General features: G+C 41.8%; 2 protein-coding genes across 3 annotated transcripts in view; one reads left to right on the forward strand and one right to left on the reverse strand.

The window, feature by feature from the left end:
* Positions 1-591: 591 nt before the first annotated feature.
* On the reverse strand, positions 592-5,036 carry LOC144599135 (uncharacterized). Of its 2 annotated transcripts, none has more exons than XM_078409867.1 (2): positions 4,890-5,036; positions 592-1,690 (listed from the first exon to the last, which is right to left on the reverse strand). In XM_078409867.1, exon 2 carries the CDS (start codon positions 1,683-1,685, stop codon positions 669-671), a length of 1,017 nt encoding a protein of 338 aa, XP_078265993.1. In that variant the 5' UTR covers positions 1,686-1,690; positions 4,890-5,036; the 3' UTR covers positions 592-668. The 2 variants fall into 2 exon arrangements, with proteins under 2 accessions (XP_078265993.1, XP_078265992.1); XM_078409866.1 differs by having other exon boundaries at positions 592-1,730; positions 4,890-5,034.
* A 2,648-nt stretch (positions 5,037-7,684) lies between these two features.
* Positions 7,685-26,257, forward strand: part of LOC144599136 (very long-chain specific acyl-CoA dehydrogenase, mitochondrial-like) — a 62,848-nt gene continuing 44,275 nt past the window's right edge. The window contains exons 1-3 of the mRNA XM_078409868.1: positions 7,685-7,806; positions 15,261-15,330; positions 18,201-18,273. Of these exons, the coding sequence (XP_078265994.1) occupies positions 7,718-7,806; positions 15,261-15,330; positions 18,201-18,273 (232 nt within the window). The 5' untranslated portion in view covers positions 7,685-7,717. The remainder of the gene's footprint in view (positions 7,807-15,260; positions 15,331-18,200; positions 18,274-26,257) is intronic.

Consider the following 26,257-nt stretch of genomic DNA (forward strand, 5'->3'; position numbering starts at 1 on the left):
CTCACCTATGCTCCTCCGATGTTGAGAAAGGCTGGGCAGACATGTCATTGGGTTTATCAAGTGGGCACCTACTTTCATGAAATGTTCCCTCAATACTAAATGTAATGTCATGAAGGATAGGCTTACTATTTCCATGTGCTTAACAATTTCTTACTATAGATGCATGTTTTATTTTTCCCCACCTCATCATAATTCTGGCTAATAGGACAGGTTATTAGCTTTGCTAATGCCCCAGTGTTACTGTCCGTCCACTCGTATTTTTTAAATTTTCTCTCGCCTAGATATTTACTTGATAACTTGTTTCTTCTTTCATATGCAATGAAAAGCTTCTACTGAGTGCAGAATGCAAACACTGCAACAACCATGATTAAATTGTATGTTCTTTGTGCCAGCATTAGTCATTGAACTTAGCAACTGTTTCACCGAGGCAAATGTTCTGGGGATCCAGTTGAGCACACTAGCCATAGGGAAACCAATGGTGTGTGTGAGTGATTGAGATTGTTCGATGTGATAATGTGCTGGTTGGAGCAGCACATTTGGTTTGTAAACTGGATAATCTGCTGACAGATAAAGAAGAACTATAAAATTAGATGCCAGACATCAGAGAACTTTTATTTTCTTGACATCATTCAAATGAAGAACAATCTAAATATTCTTTTGTAATCACTTCAGCACATTAGCTCTGCTAGGGAAAATGTTGTAATTTCTTTCCCGCTGAACGTGTCAGGTTTGGCGCAAACTGTAGTGCTAAGAAAGTACACTTTTTCAAAATTCACATTCAGCCAGTTCCACAGATATATTATGTCACAATTACAATCCCATGGATTATGTGATAGATCCATACCCTGATGCCAACCCGCCCCAATTTGCAAGAGGTTATCAAATAATCCTATAGGCAATGATGTTAACTTGTTTTGGGATAGATCCAGCATGTCCAGTATTGGTAATCTATGAAATAGCATCTCTGGGATCTTTACAATCTTATTATTATTAAGAAACAAATATTTCAACTTGTTTACATTGTCAAAGGTACCAGGGCTAAATGTAGTAAACTCATTTTCTCCCAGGGATAACCTATCCAGTTTGGGCATATTGTCAAATAGAGTGGCTGGTATATATTCAAGTTTATTACTGGATAAGTCAAGTATTTCCAAACTGGTCAAGTTATGAAATAAATCATTATATAAAGATACCAACATATTCTTTGATAAATCCAACCATTTAAGACCCTGAAGTTGATAAAACCAAGAAGGATTCACTTTATTCAGTCTGTTTCCCTGTAAAACTAGCGAGGAGAGATTGAAAATCGACCTGAACAAATTTGGTGGCAATGTAGTCAACAAATTGTTGCTTAAATCCAGTATTTTCAGGTGATGAAGATCTTTTAGAGCACCTGATGAGATGTTTGCCAACCGATTACTTGAAAGAAGAAGCTCTTGAAGTCGGAAAAGACCAAGCAAATCTTGGTCTGTTAAGGCATTGATGTTGGTGAATTCAATCGACATGGTGGTTGTCTGAGCAGGGATGAATTTTGGCACCTTGACAAAGCTTTCGACCGAAACACATGTCACAGATGTGATAATGCCGGAAGAGTAGCAGGAGCAGTGATTTGGGCAAACGATCAAGGAAGACGAAAAGGAAACACAGCTCAGGATCAACACCACTGCAATCTTCAACATTTCCATCTGATCTGAAATGTGTGAGAAAAACGAGAATGCACACATTTATGGCTAAAGTGGATAACAGGTAAAAATGGTTACAGTGAATTTTCAATGTTTGCATTTTTTTTGTTTCATTGCATATCAAATTTATTTTTTTTCACAAAAGATTTCTGCTTCAACAAAATCCCCAGTTGTTTAGGAGGATAAAAAAAGCCCTGTCATTTGGAGCTTGTAACTTATGCAATCCCATTCAGCTGAGGTTGGAAAGTGGCATGATGGGAGTTTAATATGGAATCCATTGCCAAGTTCTGAATGACTGATTCAGGGTACTTTTGTTGACAAATTGGCATAGTTATGAAATAGGCAACTCAATCTTTGTCCCCGGTTCTTGTCAGGGGCGTACCAACGGAAACTAGCGCCTATGGCAAACACTGAAATTGCGCCCCTGTGCAAACATCAGACCGGGACCACGTTGGGCCCGTCCTGAGAATGTTTGGGGGTACAGTTTAGTGATACAGCGCGGAAACAGGCCCTTTCGGCCCACCGGCGATTCCCGCAAATTAACACTACCCTGTACCGACTAGGGACAATTTTTACATTTACCAAGCCAATTAACCTACATTCTTGTATGTCTTTGGAGTGTGAGAGGAAACCGAAGATCTCTGAGAAAATCCACGCAGGTCACGGGGAGAATGTATAAACTCCGTATAGAACCCGGGTCTCTGGCACAGCATTCGTTGTAAGGCAGCAACTCTACCGCTGCGCCACTGTGCTGCCCACAGGGCTACAGGTGCTACTGCTCCACCGCCTATTTTCCGGTAACTGGTGGTCCAGCCCCCCCCCCCCTTTAATCCGGACAGAGAGCGCACTTGAAATCTCACCCTGGAAGTCCTCGTCTCTCCCCTCCTCCCTCCCCCCCCCCCTCCTCCCTCCCCCCCCCCCCCCCACGAAAATGTTGTGCCCAGGCTGGGTGAGGCGGCCAATCTCAACCTTATCGGGACTTCCATGCCGATCGGTGGATCGAATTTGCTCCCTGCAGCTGGGGCTCTGGAATTCCGGCCCGGCTGGAGCTGGCAGATTTGTCCCCTTAGCCGACTTCCGAGGCCGGCTTTGCGGGCCAGTATCTCGGCCCCATAAGACCGTGACCTCCGTTGGTCCGTCAAAATGGATAATTTGGCGAGGCTCTGGAACCAAGGGTGCCGGAAAATCAGAGGTGGACCTGTATTCCAACAACAGCCTAGATCAGAGGTGTTCTGCTAGCCTCTGAGAAGTCTATATATGTGTATAACTGTGGAGTGGAACAAGACCTCCAGTTACAAAGCACCATTTAATTTTTTACTATGACTTGTGTAAAGGGCTAATGGTATCGCAGATCGGTTGGACTAAAGCACTCATTATCGGCAATTTGACGGTGGAGCTACTGCCTTACAATCCTGACCACTGGCGCTGTCCGTGCGGAGTTTGTGCGTTCTCCCCGTAACCTGCGTGGGTTTTCACCGGGTTCTCCGGTTTCCTCCCACACTCCAAAGGCGTGCAGGCTTGTAGGTTGATTGGCTTGGTATAAAATGTAAAATTGTCCCTTGTGTCACTGGCGACCCCCCTTCAAGAGGCTCCCAGGGCATGTGCCATACCCTAGATATGCCACTGGTTTTTGTTGAGCAATGCTTATTTTTAAATTGTAAATGAAGCCTATCAAAAAATGACAAATTATAGCATTTATTTTAAGCTCATATATTTGGCATTTTGCATTCGTACAGTTTTAAGACACCAGTCCATAAACCAACCTCAATGTGGCAGACTCTATTGTTCTATCGAACTCGACTGATTTTCTTGATTGAAACCTAATGCAGATGATCAGGTAGGTTTGAGCATTGAAGGGGTTAAAACATTCTGGGGGAAATGAGTGATCCGCTGATACAAATAACTAGAGGGATGTGGGCCAGGCGCAGGTCAGTGGGATTAGTTTGAGTGGGGAACTTAGTCAGTGTCAAGGGGCACAATGGTTCAAGTAGCCAATGCGTTAAAGAGGGCAGTTTAAACCTTGGATTCCACATGAATTTTTCCTTTCTGCAGTCAGCATGGAAAAGTTGGGCTGAAGGGGCTATTTCTGTGCTGCCTGGATCTATGAATTTATCTGGAAGAAGATACACACAAGGATTAAGAATCTCTAGATTAAATTATATCTATTATTTATTTGGTCAGGTCTCTATTATTATCTGTCGAAACCTATCTTATTTTGAGCTTCTCCCAGGAAATCCCTAATGTAACGGCAGTAAAGCTTGACGATAAATATAAAATTACCACAAGGGCAGGAAGTAGACAGCAGAATGCCCAGAATACGAAAGTTCACAAGGAATTGAAAGCACGGACAGAGAGAAGATTGTCAGCAGAAGAGGGAAATTTGCTAAACTAGATGAAGGAGATCATCTGGTGGGTTGTGAAAAACTGACCCAAATTATTGCTTCATTAAGTGGAAAGAACAATGTTAACTCGAGATGAGTTCAGGCCTGAAACTAGAGTGTGTACTGAGAGATCTGTAACTTGGGGCTATATCAGTGAATATTATAGCTGAAGATAAATTATCCATGAACTATGAAAGTTTATCACTTTTGTTAGTTTATTCGCGTTAATGTGGTTGAATTGGAATGTTTTGTTGATAGAGTTAAATTGCTTATATGCTGATTAATGAGTTGAACGTACATCTGTGGGACAGCTCTGCTCTTCCAGTTTAAGTTTAGCACTAGTTCAATGAGTAAATAATAAAGCAAGGCCAAACACTATTATTTAAAAGCATTTTACTCTATCTGGAGTCTTTCAGCAGACTTTGTTTGATAAATGCATGAATAAATGAGTTACTTTAAACAATTGTGTCTGAACCATCTATCGCCCTCTTTAAAACTACATGCATTTAGCAATTAGCATTTTAACAAACATTATTTACTACCTGGTTAACATAAAACAATAATTTTCCTCCATTACTCCAGCATTTTGTGTCTTTCTTTATTATTAACCAGCGTCTGCAGTTCCTTGTATTATACTTAGTCATCAATTTTTTACACCCTCATGACTGGTTTGGAAAGTAACAAGGACATGAGGCCGAGCCTTTCTCTGCTGGCTGCAAGCTCCAGTGCGCACAGAATGCAGACATATTCCTGTAAAAATCCCTCATGTTCACTGATAAGAATTTAAGTTTGAACAAGACTTTTCATTCCATCAGAATATTCTTACCTAATTAAGTGGAGTCTGAGTTAACTTTGTTCTGTCTGCTTCATGAAAGCAATCGATGTGGAGGAGTTTTTAAAATGACTCAGCAGCTTCTCTCTGCACAAACGAGCAACTGGTTTACCGTTCCTTTCTAAGGAAGTGAGGTTAAAATACTGGGGCTGGTCATATTTGAAGAGAAGTTACACAATAATTGGAATGGGAACATTGCACAGATCACTGCTGTGTTGTCAGCCGATAACTAATTTGTTCAGAACATCCAGTACCTTTGACAGAGTTGTGTGCTTGTTACTTACATTAAATACACCTCTGAAAAAGAAGACACTGTGTCAAAACTGAAACCTGCAAATATCCAATTTAGCACACTTTCAATTGAAAGTGTAAAGTTTACTGAACATTTTGCTGTTTTAATCAATTTGTATCTAACCTGCCTGAGTGAGAACTGGGAACCGATGGATCAATATTTTTGAAGTATCTAAATACAGGTCAGGGATTATTGTTGTAGAAATGAATGCACTGTCGTTCATTGTTGAAAGTGGTAATTCTGCAGAAGTCGTGAGAGTCATTTAGGACACGTATGCCCAAGCAAGAAATGTGATTCCTCTTCTTAGAACTTTGTTAGAACTTTATAACTTTAGTTAACTCTTTGTCAACTGCAACCAAGTGTTCTGTCCCACTGCTGAACACATCATTGTGGGCATTTATTCACAAAATGCTGGAGTAACTCAGCAGGTCAGGCAGCATCTCAGGAGAGAAGGAATGGGCGACGTTTCGGGTCGAGACCCTTCTTCAGACTGAAGAAGGGTCTCGACCCGAAACGTCGTCCATTCCTTCTCTCCTGAGATACTGCCTGACCTGCTGAGTTACTCCAGCATTTTGTGAATAAATACCTTCGATTTGTACCAGCATCTGCAGTTATTTTCTTATACATCATTGTGGGCTGTCAGCTCCATTTTGAGAGCATATTTTTACATAAAAATTTGAAAAGTAATAAAAAAGGCCATCTGCCAACTTCTCTCTCCATAGCAGAGACCCAGGACATGTCTTGATCAACAGTGGAGCAGAAACACAGAAGTATAATTGTGAAGCGAGAGCATTTCTCTCATGTGTAGGAAAGAACTGCTGATGCTAGTTTAGTTTATTGTCACCTGTAGGTACAGTGAAAAGCTTTTGTTGCGTGCTAGCCAGTCAGAGGCATGACAATACATGATTACAATCGAGCTATCCACAGTGTACAGATAGATACATGATAAAGGGAATAACGTCAATAATGTTTAATGCAAGACACAGTCCAGTCAAGTCCAATCATAGACAGTCCGTAGGTCTCCAATGAGGGAGATAGTGGCTCAGGACTGCTCTCTAGTTGTTGGTAGGATGATTCAGGTTGATTAGAATGGCGATTAAGAGGAATTTCTTTAGCAGAGGGTGGTTAATCTGTGAAATTAATTGCCCAAGACAGCTGTGGAGGCCAAGTAATCGGGTATTTTTAAAGCAGAGATTGATAGGTTCTTGACTAGTAAGGGCATCAAAGATTATGGGGAGGAGGCAGGAGAATGGGGTGGAGAGGGAAAAAATAGATCAGCCATGATCGAATGGTGGGGCAGACCCGCTGGGCCAAAGGGCCTACTTCTGCTCTTATGTTTTATGGTCCATTGGCAATTTACAGAGGCCAATAAACTTACAGCCCCACATGTCTTTGGGATGTGGGAGGAAACTGGAGCACCCAGAGGAAACCCACATGGCCACAGGGTGAATATATTGGGAGGAAACCAGAGTACCCGGCTGAAAACCACGCAGTCACAGTGAGAAGGTGCAAACTCCACAGACAGCACCCAAAGTCAGAATCAAACCCTGTCTCTGGTGCCATGAGGCCACAGCTTTCCCAACTGTGCCCCTGTGCTACCCTAATGTGCAGCCCTGCTGTGAAAAAAGTAAATTGTACTATGTTAATCTTGAGTGCACGAACATATGAAAGGGACAATTATTATCTTTATCCATATTTGGGATCTTTTGTGTTGGAAGGAACTGCAGATGCTGGTTTGCACTGAAGATAGACACAAACTGCTGGAGCAACTCAGCATCTTTGGAGAAAAAGGAGTAGGTGACGTTTTGACCCGAAACATCACCCATTCCTTCTCTCCAGAGATGGTGCCTGACCCTCTGAGTTACTCCAACTTTTTGTGTCTATCTTTGGGATCTTTTGATTAAGATGTTAGAAGGGAACAAGGATTTTTTTTATTTTTAAACCGAACAATTTCCCAGTTGCTCCACCGTGAAGAAGCCACATATTTGAAGTTTGATAAGTGGGGCTTTATAAATAGGAATCTGCGACATTGTCAGATGGCCATTTGAAACTGAACTGGACGATTTCGTCGCAACTGATAACGAAACGATGATAATCAATCAGAAAAAAAAAGCTGGTTCTGAGGCTGAACTCCTGGCAAAGATCTCATTGGATCGATATTGGCTCATTTCATACAAAGCCCCTGTGCAGAAACAAGAGGCAGAAATCCCCCTCCCCCGCAAATTTTTCATTTCACTACACATTTATGTGTATGTGACAAATAATTGACTATTGATGTTCACAGCCAGATGTTACTCATAGTGACACACAGGTGTCATTAGGGGCGTCACAGAGAGGTTGCCCTGGGGATTGATCACTGTGCAACGTGAGGATGTGGAGGGCAGCATCAGGCTGCATCCTCTCCTCTCCGAGCGGGAGGAAGAGGGGGGAGGAAAGAAGCAAGTTGTTTTGGGATTGGTGAAAGTAGACGCGGTGCTGCGGATGGTGGTAGCGAGTGGCCGCGGAGACGCTTCGCCCTGCGGTGCAGAGCATGTTGGCGGTGCGCTGTCTGGTGCAGAGCGGCTGTCTGATCCTCTCCAGAGCAGGCACCAGGTGGAGCCCGGACCCCACCGCCAGCAGGTGTGTACACTGCCAAGCCCCACCACTTCACTCAAACTCCTGCAGCCCTCGGCTGTGACTCTGCTTCGCGGGAAGAGTGCAGTGGGCGAATGTCCGTGTCCCACCCTCGGTGTTGGAGCTTGTTTGCACCTGAAAATATGGTTAACATCTGAAGGGTCTCCCCTGCAAACGCCACCCATTCCCTCTATCCAGAGATGCTGCCTGTCCCTCTGAGTTACTACAGCTTTTTTTGTGTCGATAATAGATACAGCGCAACAACCTTTGTTCATAAGCGATAGGAGCAGAATTAGGCCATTCGGCCCATCAAGTCTACACCATTCAATCATTTCCCTCGCAACCCCATTCTCCTGCCTTCTACCCATAACCCCTGACACCTGTACTAATTCACAAAGTGCTGGAGTAACTCAGCAGGTCGGGCAGCATCTCGGGAGAGAAGGAATGGGTGACGTTTCGGGTCGAGACCCTTCTTCAGACTAATCAAGAATCTATCTATCTCTGCCTTAAATATATCCACTGACTTGGCCTCCACAGTGGCAATGAATTCCTCAGATTCAACCAGAACCAGATTCACCACCTTCTGACTAAATAAATTCTCCTTCCTGAAGGTACTGTACATACTTTTATTCTGAGGCTATGACCTCTGGTCCTGGACTCTCCCACTGGAAGAAACATCCTCTCCACATCCACTCTATCCAGGCCTATTTGTTCATATTTACTCTGCAGTAAAGGCTCTGCCACTTCGTCAACGAGATCAACCTTTAATTCGTATAAAAATGCTTCTATCGAAATAGCAATAAGTAGATAAATATAGCTCTGCCTACACATCAATGACTGCAGGAGACCAGCCAGTAACTAATTCATCTTGTGGTAAGTTAGTTCCCATCCCAAGGAGGGAGGTGCCAACACATTTGAACATGGTACATAGAAGAGTGCACCACAGGAACAAACCCTTCAACCCACAATGTCTGAGGTGAACATGATGCCAGGACAAACTCTTACCTGCCTGCACATGATCTATATCCATGCCATGCCTTGCTTAACAATAAGGGGTAGGCCATTTAGGATTGAGGTGAGGAAAAACTTTTTCACCCAGAGAGTTGTGAATCTATGGAATTCTCTGCCACAGAAGGCAGTGGAGGTCAATTTACTGGATGTTTTCAAGAGAGAGTTGGATTTAGTTCTTGGGGTGAAAGGAATCAAGGGATACGGGGAAAAAAGCAGGAACGGGGTACTGATTTGAAATGATCAGCCACGATCATATTGAATGGCTGGTCGAAGGGCTGAATGGCCTACTCCTGCACCTATGTTTCTATGTTCTATATCCAGGTGCCTATCTAAAGCTCCACGCCTCAGCACTGGGCACAGACCAAATCAGATTAGAAATTGAATAGCTATGTCCTCACTTTGAAACTCAATTTAACAACTGCACCACGCAATTAGTGTGTAAATATTGATCTTTAATGCTGTCAGATAGGAACAAAAGTAGCCCATTTAGTTGCCTGAGCCCATTCTGATCTTCAATAAGATAGATTAGATTTTAGTTTAGTTTAGAGATTTAGCACGGAAACAGGCCCTTCGACCCACCAAGTCTGCACCAACCAGTGATCCCGGCAAACTTACACTATCCTACACACACTAGGGACAATTTGAAATTATACCAAGCCAATTAACCTACACTCCTGAAAGTCTGTGGAGTGTGGGAGGAAACCGAAGATCTCGGAGAAAACCCATGCGGTCATGGGGAGAACCTACAATCTCCGTACAAGCAACACCCATAGACAGGATCCAACCTGAGTGGTGCTGTAAGGCAGCAGCTCTACCGCTGTGCCAAAGGGATACTTCCTTTGACAGAGAAGAATTAGATGGAAATTCAGCTCTTCAGGTCCATGTCAGCTCCCAGCAGAGGAAATTCCATCAGTCCCATTTTCCCTTTTATACCCTTATATGCACCCAGTCACTCTCAAATACGTTATCAACTGCCCTTTGATTCTTTTACCACTCAGCCAGAAGCCAATTATCCTCCAGAACCTCTTTGGGATATTGGTGTTGGAGGAGCGGGGTTAACTGGGGAAATGGGCAAAAACTCATATATTCACATGGAAGAAAGGCAAATTCCATGCAGAATAGTGCCTTCCAAACCTGATACTGCATGACCAAACCTTATCAGTGATTACATGTGTCATGTATGTAGTATATTTTAATATCTTTGACTAACAAATGGATCAATTTCAGCCCTGATATTAACCATGGATCCAGCTTTTCTACCATTTTCAGAAATGTGTTGTAAATATCCATTTCTTCATGCACTAAATATTGCTTTTCAAAGGCTTGGCTGTTCCACTAGCCAAGACTCAAATACCTTACCCTGCATCTACCCAGTCTATCAACCCAGTCACCTTTTCCTAATATTTTGAAACCTACTCTGTCCTCATTCCAAGACCAATATATTCTCCCGAAGGTGTCAGGCTGCTCAAAGTGCTTCAGATGTTCTCTAACCAAGGCTTTGAATAGATTGAATAGCTTTCATTAATTATTTTCCATGCCTATCCATTGGATTTTAATTCATGTACGTGTAGCCTTCTGTCTCCTAAGGTCTGCATCATTTCTTGCTTTTCACCATTTAGAAAGTAACTAGACAAAGTGGACCCGTTGGGCCCAAACCTCTCCTGCATTGGTGCAGCACCCTGTCCTCCTCCCCCCATCCCCTCTCTCCTCAACCCCCCCTCCCCTCTCCCCCCTTCCCCCCTCCCTCCTCCCTCCTCCCCTCCCCCCTCCCTCCTCCCCACCCCCCTCCTCCCCTCCCCCTCCCCTCCCCTCCTTTTAAACTTTAAAATGTGAATAACTTAAAAAATATAACACCGATTTCAATAAAACTACTTGCATTATCACTAAAGTGACAATGGTGAGTAAAGTGAACCTAAAATTGTCACACTATCGTGTACCATTTTGGCAGAAGTTCAGTCACAAACAAGATAACAAACGAGCTTTAGTATGTAGATTTGCGTCTGGTCTGCTGCTTTAGAGGCAAATTGTAAGACTTGGTTTTTCCCCCACAGTTTTACCATTCAGTTACAGCTGATAAGTTATTGCATCCATGTATACTACTTATACAGTAATATCAACTTTATTCAGTCATTACCTAACTTGCATATGTAGCATTTCTACCGCTTCATCTAACTCATTCATTAAGGTCGTCTTTCAGTAAGAGGAGCGGAATTAGGCCATTTGGCCTATCAAGTCTACTCCGCCATTCAATCATGGCTAATCTAGCTCTCCCTCCTAACCTGATTCTCCTGCCTTCTCCCCAGAACCCCTGGCACATGGACACCATAGTAGAACAAAATCTATGTTCAGCTCAGCAAAACTTCCCAAAGCATTTTATAGGAGGGTCATTAAATAGAATCTGATGCAAAGCTATATAAGAATAAATTATTACCAAAGTTTCAGTCAATGAGGTAAGTTTAAAGAACATAACCATAGAGGTGTGATGAAGGGATAGGAAGATCCACAGGAAGAATAATGACATGTATCATTAACAGTAAAGATGGACACAATGCTGAAGTAACAGCGGTTTAGGCAGCATCCCTGGATAAAAGGAACAGGTGATGTTTCAGGTCGAGACCCTTCTTCAGCCTGGAATAAAGTCTGACGAGGGACTCGACCCAAAACGTCACCTGTTCCTTTTCTCCATAGATGCTGCCTGACCTCCAGCACTTTGTGTCTATTCTCGGTGTAAACCAGCATCTGCAGTTCCTTCCTACCCAATCCTATAATTAACAGTTTCTGGTTTCAAGGTGTGATTAAATTTAGTGATAATCAAGATGGCAGAATTGGACATGGAAAGTTGGGGAGGGATTACAAATAAACATAGAAACATAGAACATGGAAAAATAGGTGCAGGAGTAGGCCATTCAGCCCTTCAAGCCAGCACCACCATTCAATATGATCAAGGTTCAAGGTCTTTTATTGTCACATGTATCAATTAAGATACAGCGATATTTGATTTACCATACAGCCACATTAAAAAAAAAAGCAACAAGGCACACAACTACATAAAGGTTAACATAAACGTCCACCACAGCGGATTCCCCACATTCCTCACTGTGATGGAAGGCAATAAAGTCCAATCTTCTTCCCTCTTTATTCTCCTGCTGTCGGGGCAATCGAACCATCCGCAGTCGGAGCAGTCCAAATGCGCTGCTATTACATTTTTAACAATCGACTCAAGAATCTCCCCCACTACCGATGTAAGGCTAACTGGTCTATAATTCCCTGTTTTCTCTCTCCCTCCTTTCTTAAAAAGTGGAGTTACACTGGCTACCCTCCAGTCCACAGGAACTGATCCAGAATTTATAGTCCCAACAGTTTACCTACTTAATATCATTTCCTGATCAGTTCCTCCCTCCCACTAGATCCTCGGTCCCCTAGTATTTCTGGGAGATTGTTTGTGTCTTCCGTAGTGAAGACAGAACCAAAGTACCCATTTAACTGCTCTGCCATTTCCTTGTTTCCCATTATAATTTCACCTGATTGTAAAGGATCTACATTTAATCTTTTCCTTTTTACATATCTAAAGAAGCTTTTTGAGTCTGTTTTTATATTCCCAGCAAGCTTTCTTCAAATGCTCTTTTCCCCCTCTTTTCTGTTGTTCTAAATTTCTCCCAGTCCTCCGGTTTGCTGCTCCCTCTGGCCAATTTATATGCCTCTTCCTTGGTTTTAACACTATCCGTGATTTCTCTCATTAGCCACGGTTGTGCTGCCTTCCCCGTTTAATTTTTTCGCCAGACAAGGATGAACAATTTTTGGACATTTAAATCCTTGCCATTGCATTTCCACCATCAACCTGTTAAGTATAATTTGCCAATTCCCGTCCCATACCTTCAAAGTCTCCTTTCTTTAAGTTCAGGATCCTCGTCCTGAATTAACCATGTCACTCTCTATCCTAATACAGAATTCCACCATATTATGGCCCAAGGGGCCTTGTACAACAAGATCGCTAACTAATCCTTCCTCATTACACAATACCCAGTCTAGGATGGCCTGCCCTCTAGTCAGTTCTTCGACATATTGGTTTAAAAACCCATCCCATATACATTCCAGAAAATCATCCTCCTCAGCGCTGCTACCAATTTGGTTGGCCCAATCTATATGTAGATTAAAGTCACCCATGATAACCGCTGTACCTTTGGTACATGCATTCCTAATTTTCTGCTTGATGCTGTCCCCAACCTCCCTACTGCTGTTTGGTGGTCTGTAATGCAACTCCAACAAGCTTTTTCTGCCCTGGGCTATTTCGCACTTTTACCCATCCCAATTCTACTGCATCCAAGCTAATGTCTCTCCTTGCTATTGCATTAATCTCTTCTTTAACCGGCAATGCCATCCTTTCTGTCTATCCTTCCTGAATTTTGAATACCCCTGCATGTTTAGCTTCCAGCCTTGGTCACCCTGGAGCCATGTCTCCGTAATTCCAACTATATCCTATTCGTGAACGACTAACTGCGCATTCAATTCATCCAACTTATTATGAATGCTCCTCGCATTGAGGCACAAAGCTTTCAGGTTTGTTTTTCTTATCTCCCTTCTACCTTTTGCTTCTGTCCTCCTTTTACGGCCCTCTGCCTCCTTGCATTGGTTCCCATCCCCCTGCCCTGTTAGTTTAAGCATGACCTTTCCTACACTCTCTTTCCCGTTAACTGCACGCATTCGCTTCAACATGGTTGACTCCACCCCCCCACTATTTAGTTTAAATAAAGGGAATTATGAGGTGAGAAAGGTATGAATCAAGGGAGATTTTCTTCTTAACTGCTAGTGGTTAATTGGAAGCCAGGGTAGGTTTAATGAGTACAGTGGTTGAGGTGCCAACATTGAACTGGATGCATCACCAATGGTAACGACTGACTGTTCACATTACCTTCCCATTATTCTTACCATCAGTCTCCTGTCACTCAGAATTTCAAAAATTGCTTGGAATTACATGAATTTCAATCTTAGGTTTTAAAATCCAGAACAAATTGAGAAGGCACAATCTGTCCATTAAAGCTTAAAAGCAGTTGTCTTTAAATGGTGACATCTTTACACTTCAAAAAATCAGTAAAACTACAAAGCAGCTTATTTGTTGAGATGTGTTCTGTATTCTCTGGGCAATTGTCTGTTTGAAGGCCTGTGACCCGTGGTGTGCTGCAGAGGTCAGTGGCTTTGCTGTTTGTTATCTACATTAACGATTTGGATGACGGTGTTGGCAAAATTGCTGATGACATCAAAATTGATGGTACAGTAGACAATGAGGAAGGCTTTCTTAGTTTACACCGAGGTCTAGATTAGTTGGGAAGGTTGGCTCTGACAAGTGTTAGATATTGTAGGTTTAGTTCTGAAGGTTTAGCTCTGACAAGTGTGGGATATTGTAGTTTGTAGTTTGATGTGGATGTTGTAGTTTGGTGTGTCACACCAAGACAGGACTTGCACAGTAAATGGTAGAGCTCTGGAAAGTACGAAAGACCAGAGAGATAAGGGAGATGAAAGTGATGAGTCAGGTAGACGGTACGGTGAAGAAGGCATTTGATATCATCACCTTAATTGGGAAGGGTATTGAGTACAATTATTGGGACATGCAGCTATATAAGTCATTGGTGAGACCACACCTGGAGTGCCATGTGCAGTTCTGGTCTTTCAGCTGTAGGAAGGAAGTCTTTAATTTGGAAAAGGTACAGAAGTGATTCACCAGAATGTTACCTGGGCTTGTGGGTCTGAGTTATCGGGAAAGGTTGGATAAGCTAGAACTTTTTTTCTTTGGAGTGTAGGTGGCAGAGGGGTGACCTTATTGAGGTGTAGAAGATTATGAGGGGCATGGATAAAGTGCATGCTCACAGTTTTTTCCTGTTGTAGAGGGTTCTAAAACTAGAGAGCATATGGTTATGCTGCGAGGAGAGTTACTTAAGTGGGGTCTCAGGGCCTACCTCTGTCTATCTGGAATGAGCTGCCAGAGGAAGCTATAGAAGCATGTGTCGGAAGGAACTACAGATGTTGGTTAACTCCGAAGATAGACACAAAATGCTGGAGTAACTCAGCGGGTCAGGCAGCATCTCTAGAGAAAAGGAATAGGTGACTTTTAGGCTGAGACCCTTCTTCAGACTGACATTCAGGTGAGAGGGAAATTTGAGGCATGAAAAAGTTCAGATCAAATCAGAGCCGGTTCCGACGACCAAGGAAAGGTGGAGCCCACAATGGTCTATTGTTGGCTGTGGAAGAGGTGATAATGAAGCGATATATGGATCCAAACAGTGGAACTACCAGGACAACTAGGGGAGGGTAGGGGCAGAGAGAGAGGGAATGCAGAGGTTATTATGGACAAGTGGGCCGAAGAGCCTGTTTCCATGCTGTATAGCTCTACACTCTATTCCATGATTCAGTCCCGATGGTTTCCTGATGTTATTAACTTGTTCCTTTTTCTTCAGGAATATTTTATCTGCGGTGTTTGTTCCAAGGTTACAGTTTGGTGCCCACTACGCAAGTGAGAGAGGAAAGGTGAATCAGATCATTGAACATTTGTGAGCTTACATTACACTGTAATAATTTTTAATCCTGGTAATTCATCTGATGATTAAAATGTTCAATTAGTTATTAAATCTAGATCCAACAATATGTTGTTTCATGTATTTTGTGTTTTATGACTGTTGGCGGATCAATTTCCCTCCTGGGATAAATAAAGTTATCTCGTATCGTATTGTATCGTATCGTATGTCCTTGATGATATCCTCCTGATCAATATAACTCCTCATCCTCATTCATAATTTCCTTAGGTCCCCCCATCATGCCCACAATACGTTTGGAATTGTGTCCTGACCTATGAACATGGAGTCATGGTATACTAACCCTAAACCACTTGAAATGCCCCTTCCTGCCCATCAGCATCCCGGTCACATTGTCTCCATCCCTTCCCTGAAGGGTCCCAAGCTGAATTGTTGCCTGTCCATTCCTTCCACAGACCCACTGAGTTCGACCAGCAGCTTGCTTTTTTGTTCAAAATTCCAGCATGTGCAGCTTCTTGTGGGATCGTTTTCCTTTCTGGAGTCCCTCTTCTCTTGGTGCTTTGTATTTTTCTAAACATCTTCAGTTTTTGTCAAGTTCTTTTTGAAGTCAGCTGAATTCATCAATTGGATGTTGGTAATGATGAGGATTACAAGAAGTTCCCCTTCTCATTCTCTATATCAAATACAGTTTCTTAGCTAAATCACTTGTGTTGTGCTGTATGATTCAGTGCAATCCTTTCATGCACTACCTTGAATCTATTGCCAGCTTAATAATAAGGAGTGTTGAACTTCAGGCTAGCATTGAATGGGAGTCTCCAAGTTTATTTGTTTGTGACTTTGCATCATTTACTTAAAGAATCAGATCCATAATTGAACTTATCTCCAGGATCAGAATAAGGAAGGATTCAACTCATTGCACAGCCTTGCCCCCTCTGAATATCTTTGGGGTAACGCAGTGGAGATTGGGAGTTTTACAAGAATGTGAACTCAGCTCTGTTGCAACCAACAAGGAGTCATGAATGTGAACTCAATCCGACTGGGACAATCACTGTAACATAAATGTGAACTCAGTCCTATCAGTGAATGATGACTTCAGTTCAGTTGAGATAACCAGTGAGTTACTGGGATGAATTCATCTGAGGGAAGCACTGGTGATTCATGAATGTGAATTCATGGTGAGTGATGAGCATGAGCTCAGCTAAGTAGGTGAAATCAATATATCACACATGTTGCTGTAAAACCTCTGGGGCAACTGGACTTTTGGAATATGGAAGTCTAGAACATGTGGCTGTAGACAACAACTTCCACTGAAAGACCAGAAAACATTGGGGAGTCCCTATGGATGATAGGCAGCAAGGATTTTAGTCAGAGGGTGGTGAATCTGTGGAATTCTTTGCAACAGAAGGCTGTGGTGGCCAAGTCAATGGATATTTTTAAGGCAGAGATAGGTAGATTTTTGATTAGTACGGGTGCCAGGGGTTATGGGGAGAAGGCAGGAGAATGGGGTTAGGAGGGAGAGATAGATCAGCCATAATTGAATGGCAGAGTAGACTTGATGGGTCGAATGGTCTAATTCTACTCCTATTCTTTATGATATGACAACAAGAATGACTCTGCCAGTGAATGGAGGATGATGGAGGGGGTCCTTTGCAAGTGAAGATTTCATTTTTTAGTTTATTGTCAGGCGTATTGAGGTACAGCGAAAAGTTTTTGTTGCGTGCTAACCAGTCAGTGGAAAGACAATACATGATGACAATCGAGCCATTTACAGTGTACAGATTCCTGATAAGGGAATAACGTTTAGTGCAAGGTAAAGCCAGTAAAGTCCGGTCAAAGATAGTCCAGGGGTCATCGATGAGGTAGATGGTAGCTGATAGTTGCCTGATAACACCTGGGAAGAAACTGTCCCTGAATTTGGAAGTGTGCATTTTCACACTTCTATACCTTTTGCCACATGGCTGTGGAGGTCAAGTCAATGGTTATTTTTAAGGCGGAGGTTGACAGATTCTTGATTAGTAAGGGTGTCAGGGATTATGGGGGGAAGGCAGGAGAATGAAGTTGAGGGGGAAAGATAGATCAGTTAGGAGTGAATGGCGGAGTAGACTTGATGGGCTGGATGGCCTAAATCTGCCCCTAGAACTTATGAACATGTGTAGCAACACCAAGAGCATCTCGCACCTGATGGAGGATTTTTCTCCAAGATGGAACATCGCTCCCACAATCCCAGATTCAATTTCACCTTGTCTGAACACCCTAGCCAGTGGAGATGCAACTCATTTAAACCATATTCCCAATGGGAGCCAAGGGCACAAAGGGTTACTTCAACCAGTTCCTTTTTAAAAAGCATCTTTTCTCTTCATACTAATTACAAACAAGATCTTTGTAGGTTCAGGCTCATCAAAGTGCTGGAGGTGCTTTAGTCATTGCTCACTGGAAGACCAGCCAGTGGTAACACAGCATGAAAAATTGGTGTAAATTAAAGGACAAAGTGGAGAAAATCTTTGTGTGCATGTCTGCTATAAAGAATTAGACTGAGATTGCACCAAATCACTTTGCAGGGAACTTACAGAGCCCATTATTAAATTTGTAATCAATAAAGGTTGAAATTAAATCTAGCTTCCAAAGTTAGGCATGATTAACATACTACTCCAATCAATTTGGAAATAATAGGCTTGAAGCAAAAAAAAATAGCAATCACAATTTACAAATGATAATATAAATGATTAATAGGAAGAATATCTGGTTAATTCTAGATCTAAAATCTTTTAAAGTAACGTATTCAATACTGAAGAAAACTTATTACACAGCTGTATAGCTTCTTCAAGAACTATACAAAATGTATCTTATTGATATCTTCCTCTGCAGGAGTCAGCATCCTTTGGTGTGAACATTTTTAAGGGGAAAGTCGTCACCGAACAGGTTTTTCCATATCCAAGAGGCGAGTTGCTCAGTACAGTAGGAAAGAAAGCATGTTTATGTATTTGTTTTTATTATTCCCCAAATGTATGAATGTGCATTTTCAAACAAAAGGTGGCAGACTCTCTGCAAATTGTCAGTCATACCATCATGAGAAGGTGAAATATATATATTTAGCGCTCAGTATTTAAATCCATGGGATTTCCTGTTGGGGTAAGGAGGACCTCATCCTGCAACGTGGAGTTAGGGAGGGCAAGTCCTTTCTTGATCAACACTGACACCATGGTCCAAAAGTGCTCCTTGTGTTCTATGATTCAATGTTTAAAATTCTCCCAGTACCACCACCCACTGAAAGAGTGGGACCCAGAATTGTGTGCAGTAGCTATAAGGTATGGCTGAACCAATGCTTTTGGTATAGACTCTTGTATCTCGAGATTGAATCATATCGTTGTACTGCACAGAAATAGGCCATTCAGCCCATCTTGTCCTACTAGCCAGGGAACATTCCTGATCTTGCCCCATGTACCTGTATTTGGCCCATATCCCTCTAAATCTATCCTATCCACGAACCTATCCAAATGTTTTTTAAACATTGTACTTGTACCCACCCCTATCACTTTCCTCTGACAACTCATTCCATACACCGAGCACCCTTTGTGTGAAAGACCACCCTCTCAGGTGCCCTTTCAATATTTCCCTTGTCACCTTAAACCTCTGCCCTCTAGTTTTAGACTACAAAGAGCATCCATATTATCAATGTTTCTTACAACTTCATAAACTTCTATGAGGTCACTCTTCAGCCTCCTTTGCTCCAGAGAAAGTAGCCTCCGCCTATCCAAACTCCTTGTAACTCAAGCCTTGCAGTCCTGGCAATATCTTCGTGAATAGGATAGTGACCAGAATTGCACACATTATTCCATGTGCGGGCCTCACCAAAGCCCTACTCATAAAGTAGTCTGACGTCCAAACTTTTGTATTCAATACTCCATCCAATGAAGGCATTTGTGCTATTTACCACCTTTATGATCTTGTCTATCTGTGTCACCATTTTCATGGAATTATATACTAGGTCTCTCTGTTTTACAACAGTCCCCAGAGCCCTGCCATTTATCGTGTATGCCCTGCCCTAATGCAACTTTTCAAACTGCATCACTTCACATGTGTCTGAGTTAAATTCTGTCTGCCATTCCTTTGCCCACTTTCCTGTTTGATGTCGACCCTGTTGTCACCTTACACAACCTTCATCACTGTCCACCGCATCACCAAATTTGGTGTCATTGGTAAACTTACTTATCACGTCACTTACATTCTTTAGTTTAGTTTACTTTAGAGATACAGCACGGAAACACGCCCTTGGGACCACCAGGTCCGCACCGACCAACGTTCCCCGCGCATTAACACTATCCTACACGAGGGACAATTTACACTTATACCAAGCCAATTAACCTACAAACCTGTACGTCTTTGGAGTGTGGGAGGAAACCGAAGATCTCGGAGAAAACCCAAGTGGTTACAGGGAGAATGTACAAACTCAATACAGACAGCACCTGTGGTCGGGATCGAACCCGGGTCTCCGGCGCTGCAAGCGTTGTAAGGCAGCAACTCTACCACTGCATCACTGTGTCACCCTTGTTCTTGTTCAAATCATTAATGTACACCGATCAGCCAAAACATTATGACCTGATGAGCAAAAACATTACGACCACCTGCCTAACATGCTGTTGGTCCTCCGTGTGCAGCCCCATACGCAGCAGGGTGCGATGCACTGTGTATTGTGACACCTTCCTCCCATGACCACCATTAAAATTTTCTGTGACTTTTGCCACAGTAGACCTTCTGTTGGTTCGGACCAGACGGGATAACCTTTGTTGCCCTCGTGCATCGATGAGCCTTGGGCACAAAACACCCTGTCGCCGGTTACAGGCTGCTTACAGGCCTCTAATCTGAAAAATAACTCTCCATTGGAGTAATATCACCTATCCATGTTCTCCAGAGATGCTGCCTGACCCGCTGAGTTACTCCAGCACTTTGTGTCTTTTTTTGTGAACCGGCATCTGCAGTTCCTTGTTTCGCCTCCATATTAATACCTCTATTTACTCTCTCATGCTTATTCCTTTTGTTTAGTGCCTTCTAGTTGATTGATGTTATGAGAATCATAAATGCAAACCCAGACACTACACGAAAGACACTACTTTCTTTATCATTCTGATTTTTGAAGAACATAGCAAGTTTTTCATGAGCATCAGTTATGGTGCAGTACATATTCTTCACTGGCCATGTGATTCAGCAGGCAGGAAACCAGGAAAATGTTCCTGTCAGCATGTTTACTGTGCAAAGAAGAGAGTGATAAACATTTCAAGTGTTGTGCTTGTTCTGGGATGTTCAGGGTCATGGCGGTAATGTGTCTTGCCAAATACCAAAAGTCACGCTGATTCCTGAACATAGTCTTACTCTGTTTACAGATGTCTTATTTACTGAACGCTGTGGAGGCCAAGTCAATGGATATTTTTAAAGCAGAGATGGATAGATTCATGATTAGTACGGGTGTCAGAGGTTATGGGGAGAAGGCAGGAGATTGGGGTTGAGAAGGATAGATAGATCAGCCATGATTGAATGGTGTAGACATGATGAACCGAATGGCCTAATTCTCCTCCTATCACTTATGAACTTATGAAATTTGCATATGATCTTGGACATCAGATATCTCAATTTTTATCCAGGTTTGCAATAATTACAATTTCATCAAAGAAGTTCATAGCACAACATACAAAAATGAACCAATCTGTGCACAAAGCAAACTACTTATCAACATCTATTTATCCCAAAACTTTATATTTTGTTCTCATGTGAGTTTTTACTCCCTTGTCCATTGTATACATCATGCAGCTCCTTGATTTCCCACTGGCCAAGCAAGCTGCATTATTAAGAACATGTTTGTAATATTGCTGCAGAATAGGTTATGAAGCATAGATGGAGGATCAAATCAACCCATACATCTGGACTGCTTTAAGAAAATGGCTCCAGCAAAATTACTTTTAGTCTATAATATAAGAAAATAACTGCAGATGCTGGTACAAATTGAAGGTATTTATTCACAAAATGCTGGAGTAACTCAGTGGGTCAGGCAGCATCTCAGGAGAGAAGGAATGGGTGACGTTTCGGGTCGAGACCCTTCTTCAATCTATAATATGTCAAAAGGCAGAAAATGCTGAAAGTACTCTGCAGGTTAGGCACCGTCTGGTGAGAAATCTAGAACTAAACTTTCATCAACCTGAACTAACTCTGTTAATGAATTGCAAGCTCAGTTTATAGTTTAGTTTAGAAATACTGTGGCCCACCGTGTCCCAGCGATCACCCCGTACACGCACTATCCTACACAGTAGAGACAATTTACAATTTTTACAGAACCAATTGATCTACAAACCTGTATGTCTTTGGAGTGTGGGAGGAAACCAGAGCATCCGAAGATAACTCACAGTCACAGGGAGAATGTACAAACTCTGTAAAGACAGCACTCGTAGTCGGGATCGAACCCGGATTACTGGAGCTATAAGGTAGCAATTCTACCACTGCGATGCTGAGCGCATGCAATTTGTAACTGAGTTCTAGGGTGGGATATTTATTGAACACCATTAAATCTGTGATGTGGTAACAAAGAACTGCAGATGCTGGTTTATACCAAAGATAGACATAAAGTGCTGGAGTAACTCAGCAGAGATGCTGCCTGGCCCGCTGAGTTATTCCAGCTTTTTATGACTACCATTCAAACTGATATATTTTTATTTGTTAGTAGTTTATTATCCAGCAATCACTAATCTGTTGAGAGTTAGATTTAGCTCTTGGGGCTAAAGGAATTAAGGGATATGGGGAAAAAGCAGGAACGGGGTACTGATTTTAGTTGATCAGCCTTGATCAAATTGAATGGCGGTGCTGGCTCGAAGGGCCGAATGGCCTACTTCTGCACCTATTTTCTAAGTCTCTATGTTTCCTCATGAGATTGGAATGGATATCTTCTTTGTATAGTTTTGCTTGCAATGCACAGTTCTTAAATCTGTACCGTACCAGATGAATTTTATGAATATGACACACTGAAGTCAAAACTTTATTTTATTTTGGTTATAGTCTGGAAGTGAGTATCATAATTTTTTTTTGTCGTTTGGCATTTTATGTACCTGCAATTGAGCATGGACATGACCGCTTAAAACACTGGCAGTCCAGGCTATGGCATCATCTTCCCATGTTAATTTTTAAACCTGAATTCTGCTGAACTTTGATCAATGTTGCATGTTAAAAACATTAGAGCAAGGTTATATTTAATCCCCTGAACATTTGTGCAATAGCTTTGATACAAGGTAATCCAGTGACTTCTCGAGCTAATTCAAAAGCAGGGCATGTATTGGAGTGGGAAGCAAGGAAGTGAACAATTGCAACAGCCAAGTTTCTAATTACTATGCTGTCCTTTTTAAGTGTTTCAATTCAAAAAGTGATTACCAATTAACTAAGCAAATGTTGCAAAACAAAATATGGGAATGAGAATGAGAATGAGAACTAATTTCTTTGGGAATATTGCCATATGTGTCAGATTTCTTTTCATTTTCTGAAATAATGGCTTCTGTCAATTTAAAATGAATCAAGTGTAAAAATGGTGCTTAATGAAATCATACAATATGAAAACAAACCCTTCAACCCATTGTGTCTGTGCCGACCATCAACCACGCCTTTAGACTAATCCTACATTCAGTTTTTCTAATCTCCCCTCGATCTTACCAACTCTCTCTCAGATTAGTCCACTCACCTACTGTGGCCAATAAGCATAACAACCCGTACGTCTTTTGGGATGTGGAAAGAAATTGGGTGACCTGGGGGAAACCCATGAAATCATAAGGAGAACATGCAAACTCCACACAGACAACACCCAAGATCAGATTCGAACCCGGGACTCTGGCACTGCGCGGCAGAGGTTCCTCTGTGCCACCAACGTTAAAAAAATAAAGTATTGATTTTCAATGTCATATCTGAAAGGATAATTCAGGGTTTTAGAAGACTCCTTTGCCAAAGGTTTAAAATATTCCATAAACATATCAGCTACATTTGGGTTTATTTCATTCACATCTATTTTTCTGAGAACGTTATCAACTTTATCACCACAGATAGACTAAATTTCTCCAATTCTCTACGCACCAACCTGCTGTCCTACTTCAACTCAAAATCATACAAACCTTAACCACTCATATATCTCTCAATAATTCCTACCAGTTTAATGCCCCAATTTTCATTGTCAAAGGTATTCTCTATATATTCTCCAACTTTCCAACTCTTAGTCCCATTTTCACTCCATGCTGGCCTTGCCCTGTCTGGCACCTCCTGTGCCCTTTCATGTTTTGTATGTTTGTGTATCTCTCTCCCTTTCATGCACTTATGCTGATGGGGTCTCACCTGCCTCAGTCTCCCACTCTTTCAAACCTTCTCCATTACATTATTCCCTCCTATTGAAACGGCAATGAAATCAATTCTTGAGATCAGATTTTCAGTTGTTTCCTTATGTTTTCCCTTACTTGGCTGAATTGTTCACCTTTAATTAAGTTGTATAATTGCAACTCAGTCTACTTCCATTGAATCCACTGGAATGTTTCCATCTCTTATTCAGAAGGATATAAGAAGATGGGCTATGGGCTGGAGTTGGAAATGTATTAGAACTCGTATGCTTCTCCTGCAGACATTGTCCCAACTACCCATATCTCTGTTCAGATGGTCACAAATCGGGCAACCACCAGGTTTCACTGTTTGAGTTAATCAATTTGTTTCAACCAGGTCACGTTCTCCCCGTGACCTGCGTGGGTTTTCTCCGAGATCTTCGGTTTCCTCTCACACTCCAAAGACGTACAGGTATGTAGGTTAATTGGCTGGGCAAATGTAAAAATTGTCCCTCGTGGGTGTAGGATAGTGTTAGTGTGCGGGGATCGCTGGGCGGCGCGGACCCGGTGGGCTGAAGGGCCCGTTTCTGCGCTGTATCTCTAAATCTAAATCTCTCCCCCATACTCTCCGCAACTTAAATGGTCCCCCCAATTCCCTTTCCACAGAAACTACCCGACCTACGGAGAGTTTTTTAATGTTTTTGTTTTTAAAATCACTAGGCAGTCAACCTCAAAAAAAAATTCAAGTAAAAAAATATAAGTTTATATGTATAAAAAATTCATCCAAATTATTGATAATGTAGATGGCGCAGTATTAAAACTTCCATTGCTTCATTAAGTGCTAAAATACAGTTTCCATTTAATTTTATACCATAATTAATCCAAATAGGTTAATGTCTCAGGAGACAATAAATTCCTTAAACAATTCTGACTTTTCTGCAATATAGCAATGATGGATGCATCCAACTAAAGTTTTTGCTTCATCCCTTGTACTGAATAATTGACACATTTATGGTTCTGTGCATGTTTCCAAATTCTGATTCTGGTTATTGTGTAATTTTAAAATAGTGCGGAATGGATTTTCAAATGCATTCCCAGAGTTAGTATCCTGTGGTATAACCAAGATCCTATAAATCAGTGGTATTGCATATTCAATCTGTTTTTTTGCTATCATGCCTGCCAAGGACACCTGCAACTTATATTTGTAAAGCATTTCACAAGTCATGAGTTAAGAGTATATTTGTAAAGCACTTCACCAGTCATGAGTTAAGTGTGTTTAATTGTCATATATACTGAGAATAAAACAATGAAATTCTTATTTGCAGCAGCTGCGTAACTGATTTATAAACTCAGTATTCATAGATAACATAATAAACAAAAAATCAATAATTTTAAAAGTCTAATATAAGTGCAGAAAAGCCTAAAGTCCTTTAGTTGCAACCAAGCCAGTTCATAGTTTAGTTGGTGTATGTTGTGTTCAAGAGCCTATTGGTTGTTGGTAAGAATCCGTTCTTGAACCTGGAGGGCACGTTTTTTAGATTCCTGTATCTTCTTCCCGATGGCAGGAGTGAAATGAGAGCATGGCCAGGATGTAGTAGTAATAATAACAATAATATCATAATAAAAAGCTTTTAAAAAGGCATGTTTAGATGATTAAAGCTTAATCATAGTGGGTTTAAATGACAATCTTAAAAATGAAAAGGGTTGTCATATAGGGAGAGATTTTGATTGTGTGATTAGACATAAAGTTATAAGGTCATAAGTGATAGGAGCAGAATTGGGCCATTCAGTCCAAGTCTACTCTGCCAATCAATCATGGCTGCACCTTAACCCCATTCTCCTGCCTTCTCCCTAAAACCCATGACACATGTTATTTAATGGTGAGGCAAGGGGAAATGTATAAACCTGAGTCTAGCATCTGGTAAATGGAGAGTCAATATATGAGAAACTAACTGGGAAAGCATTATATTAGTTGAATCTGGAGGCAATTAAGATGTTGTTAAGGGGACTGTTGGAGACCAACACAAAGGCAGAGATGGCTGATGTTATCGATGGGGAAACTGGTGATTATTTTTGACAAAGAAATGATAAGTTTAGAAACTTATTTGGGGGTATAAAATGAACCTGAAATAATAACCAGGAAGAGAAGTCACAAGATTTCCTATTTTCCATGAGAGATGGATTGTAGTTGGTGGGTGAACCTAAAAGTTTTAGTCTGAAGCAGGTTCTTGACACAAAACATGGCCTATCCATGTTCTCTAGAGAGATGGTGCCTGACTCGCTGAGTTACTCCACTACTCTGTGCCCTTTTTTTGAAAACCAACATTTGCAATTTCTTGGGTATTCACAAAATGCTGGAGTAACTCAGCGGGTCAGGCAGCATCTCAGGAGAGAAGGAATGGGTGATGTTTCGGGTCGAGACCCTTCTTCAGACTGAAATTTGCAATTTATTTTCTGCTTTGTCTTACCACTGTTAGCTGAGGGAAATTGTGGCTCAAACAAACACAAGCAGTCGTGCGGCAGGTGGTGCAGCGGTACAGTTGCTGCCTTACAGCGCTTGCAGTGCAGGAGATCCGGGTTCGATCCCGACTT

Source organism: Rhinoraja longicauda, chromosome 13 (assembly GCF_053455715.1).
Source record: "Rhinoraja longicauda isolate Sanriku21f chromosome 13, sRhiLon1.1, whole genome shotgun sequence".
NCBI lineage: Eukaryota > Metazoa > Chordata > Chondrichthyes > Rajiformes > Arhynchobatidae > Rhinoraja > Rhinoraja longicauda.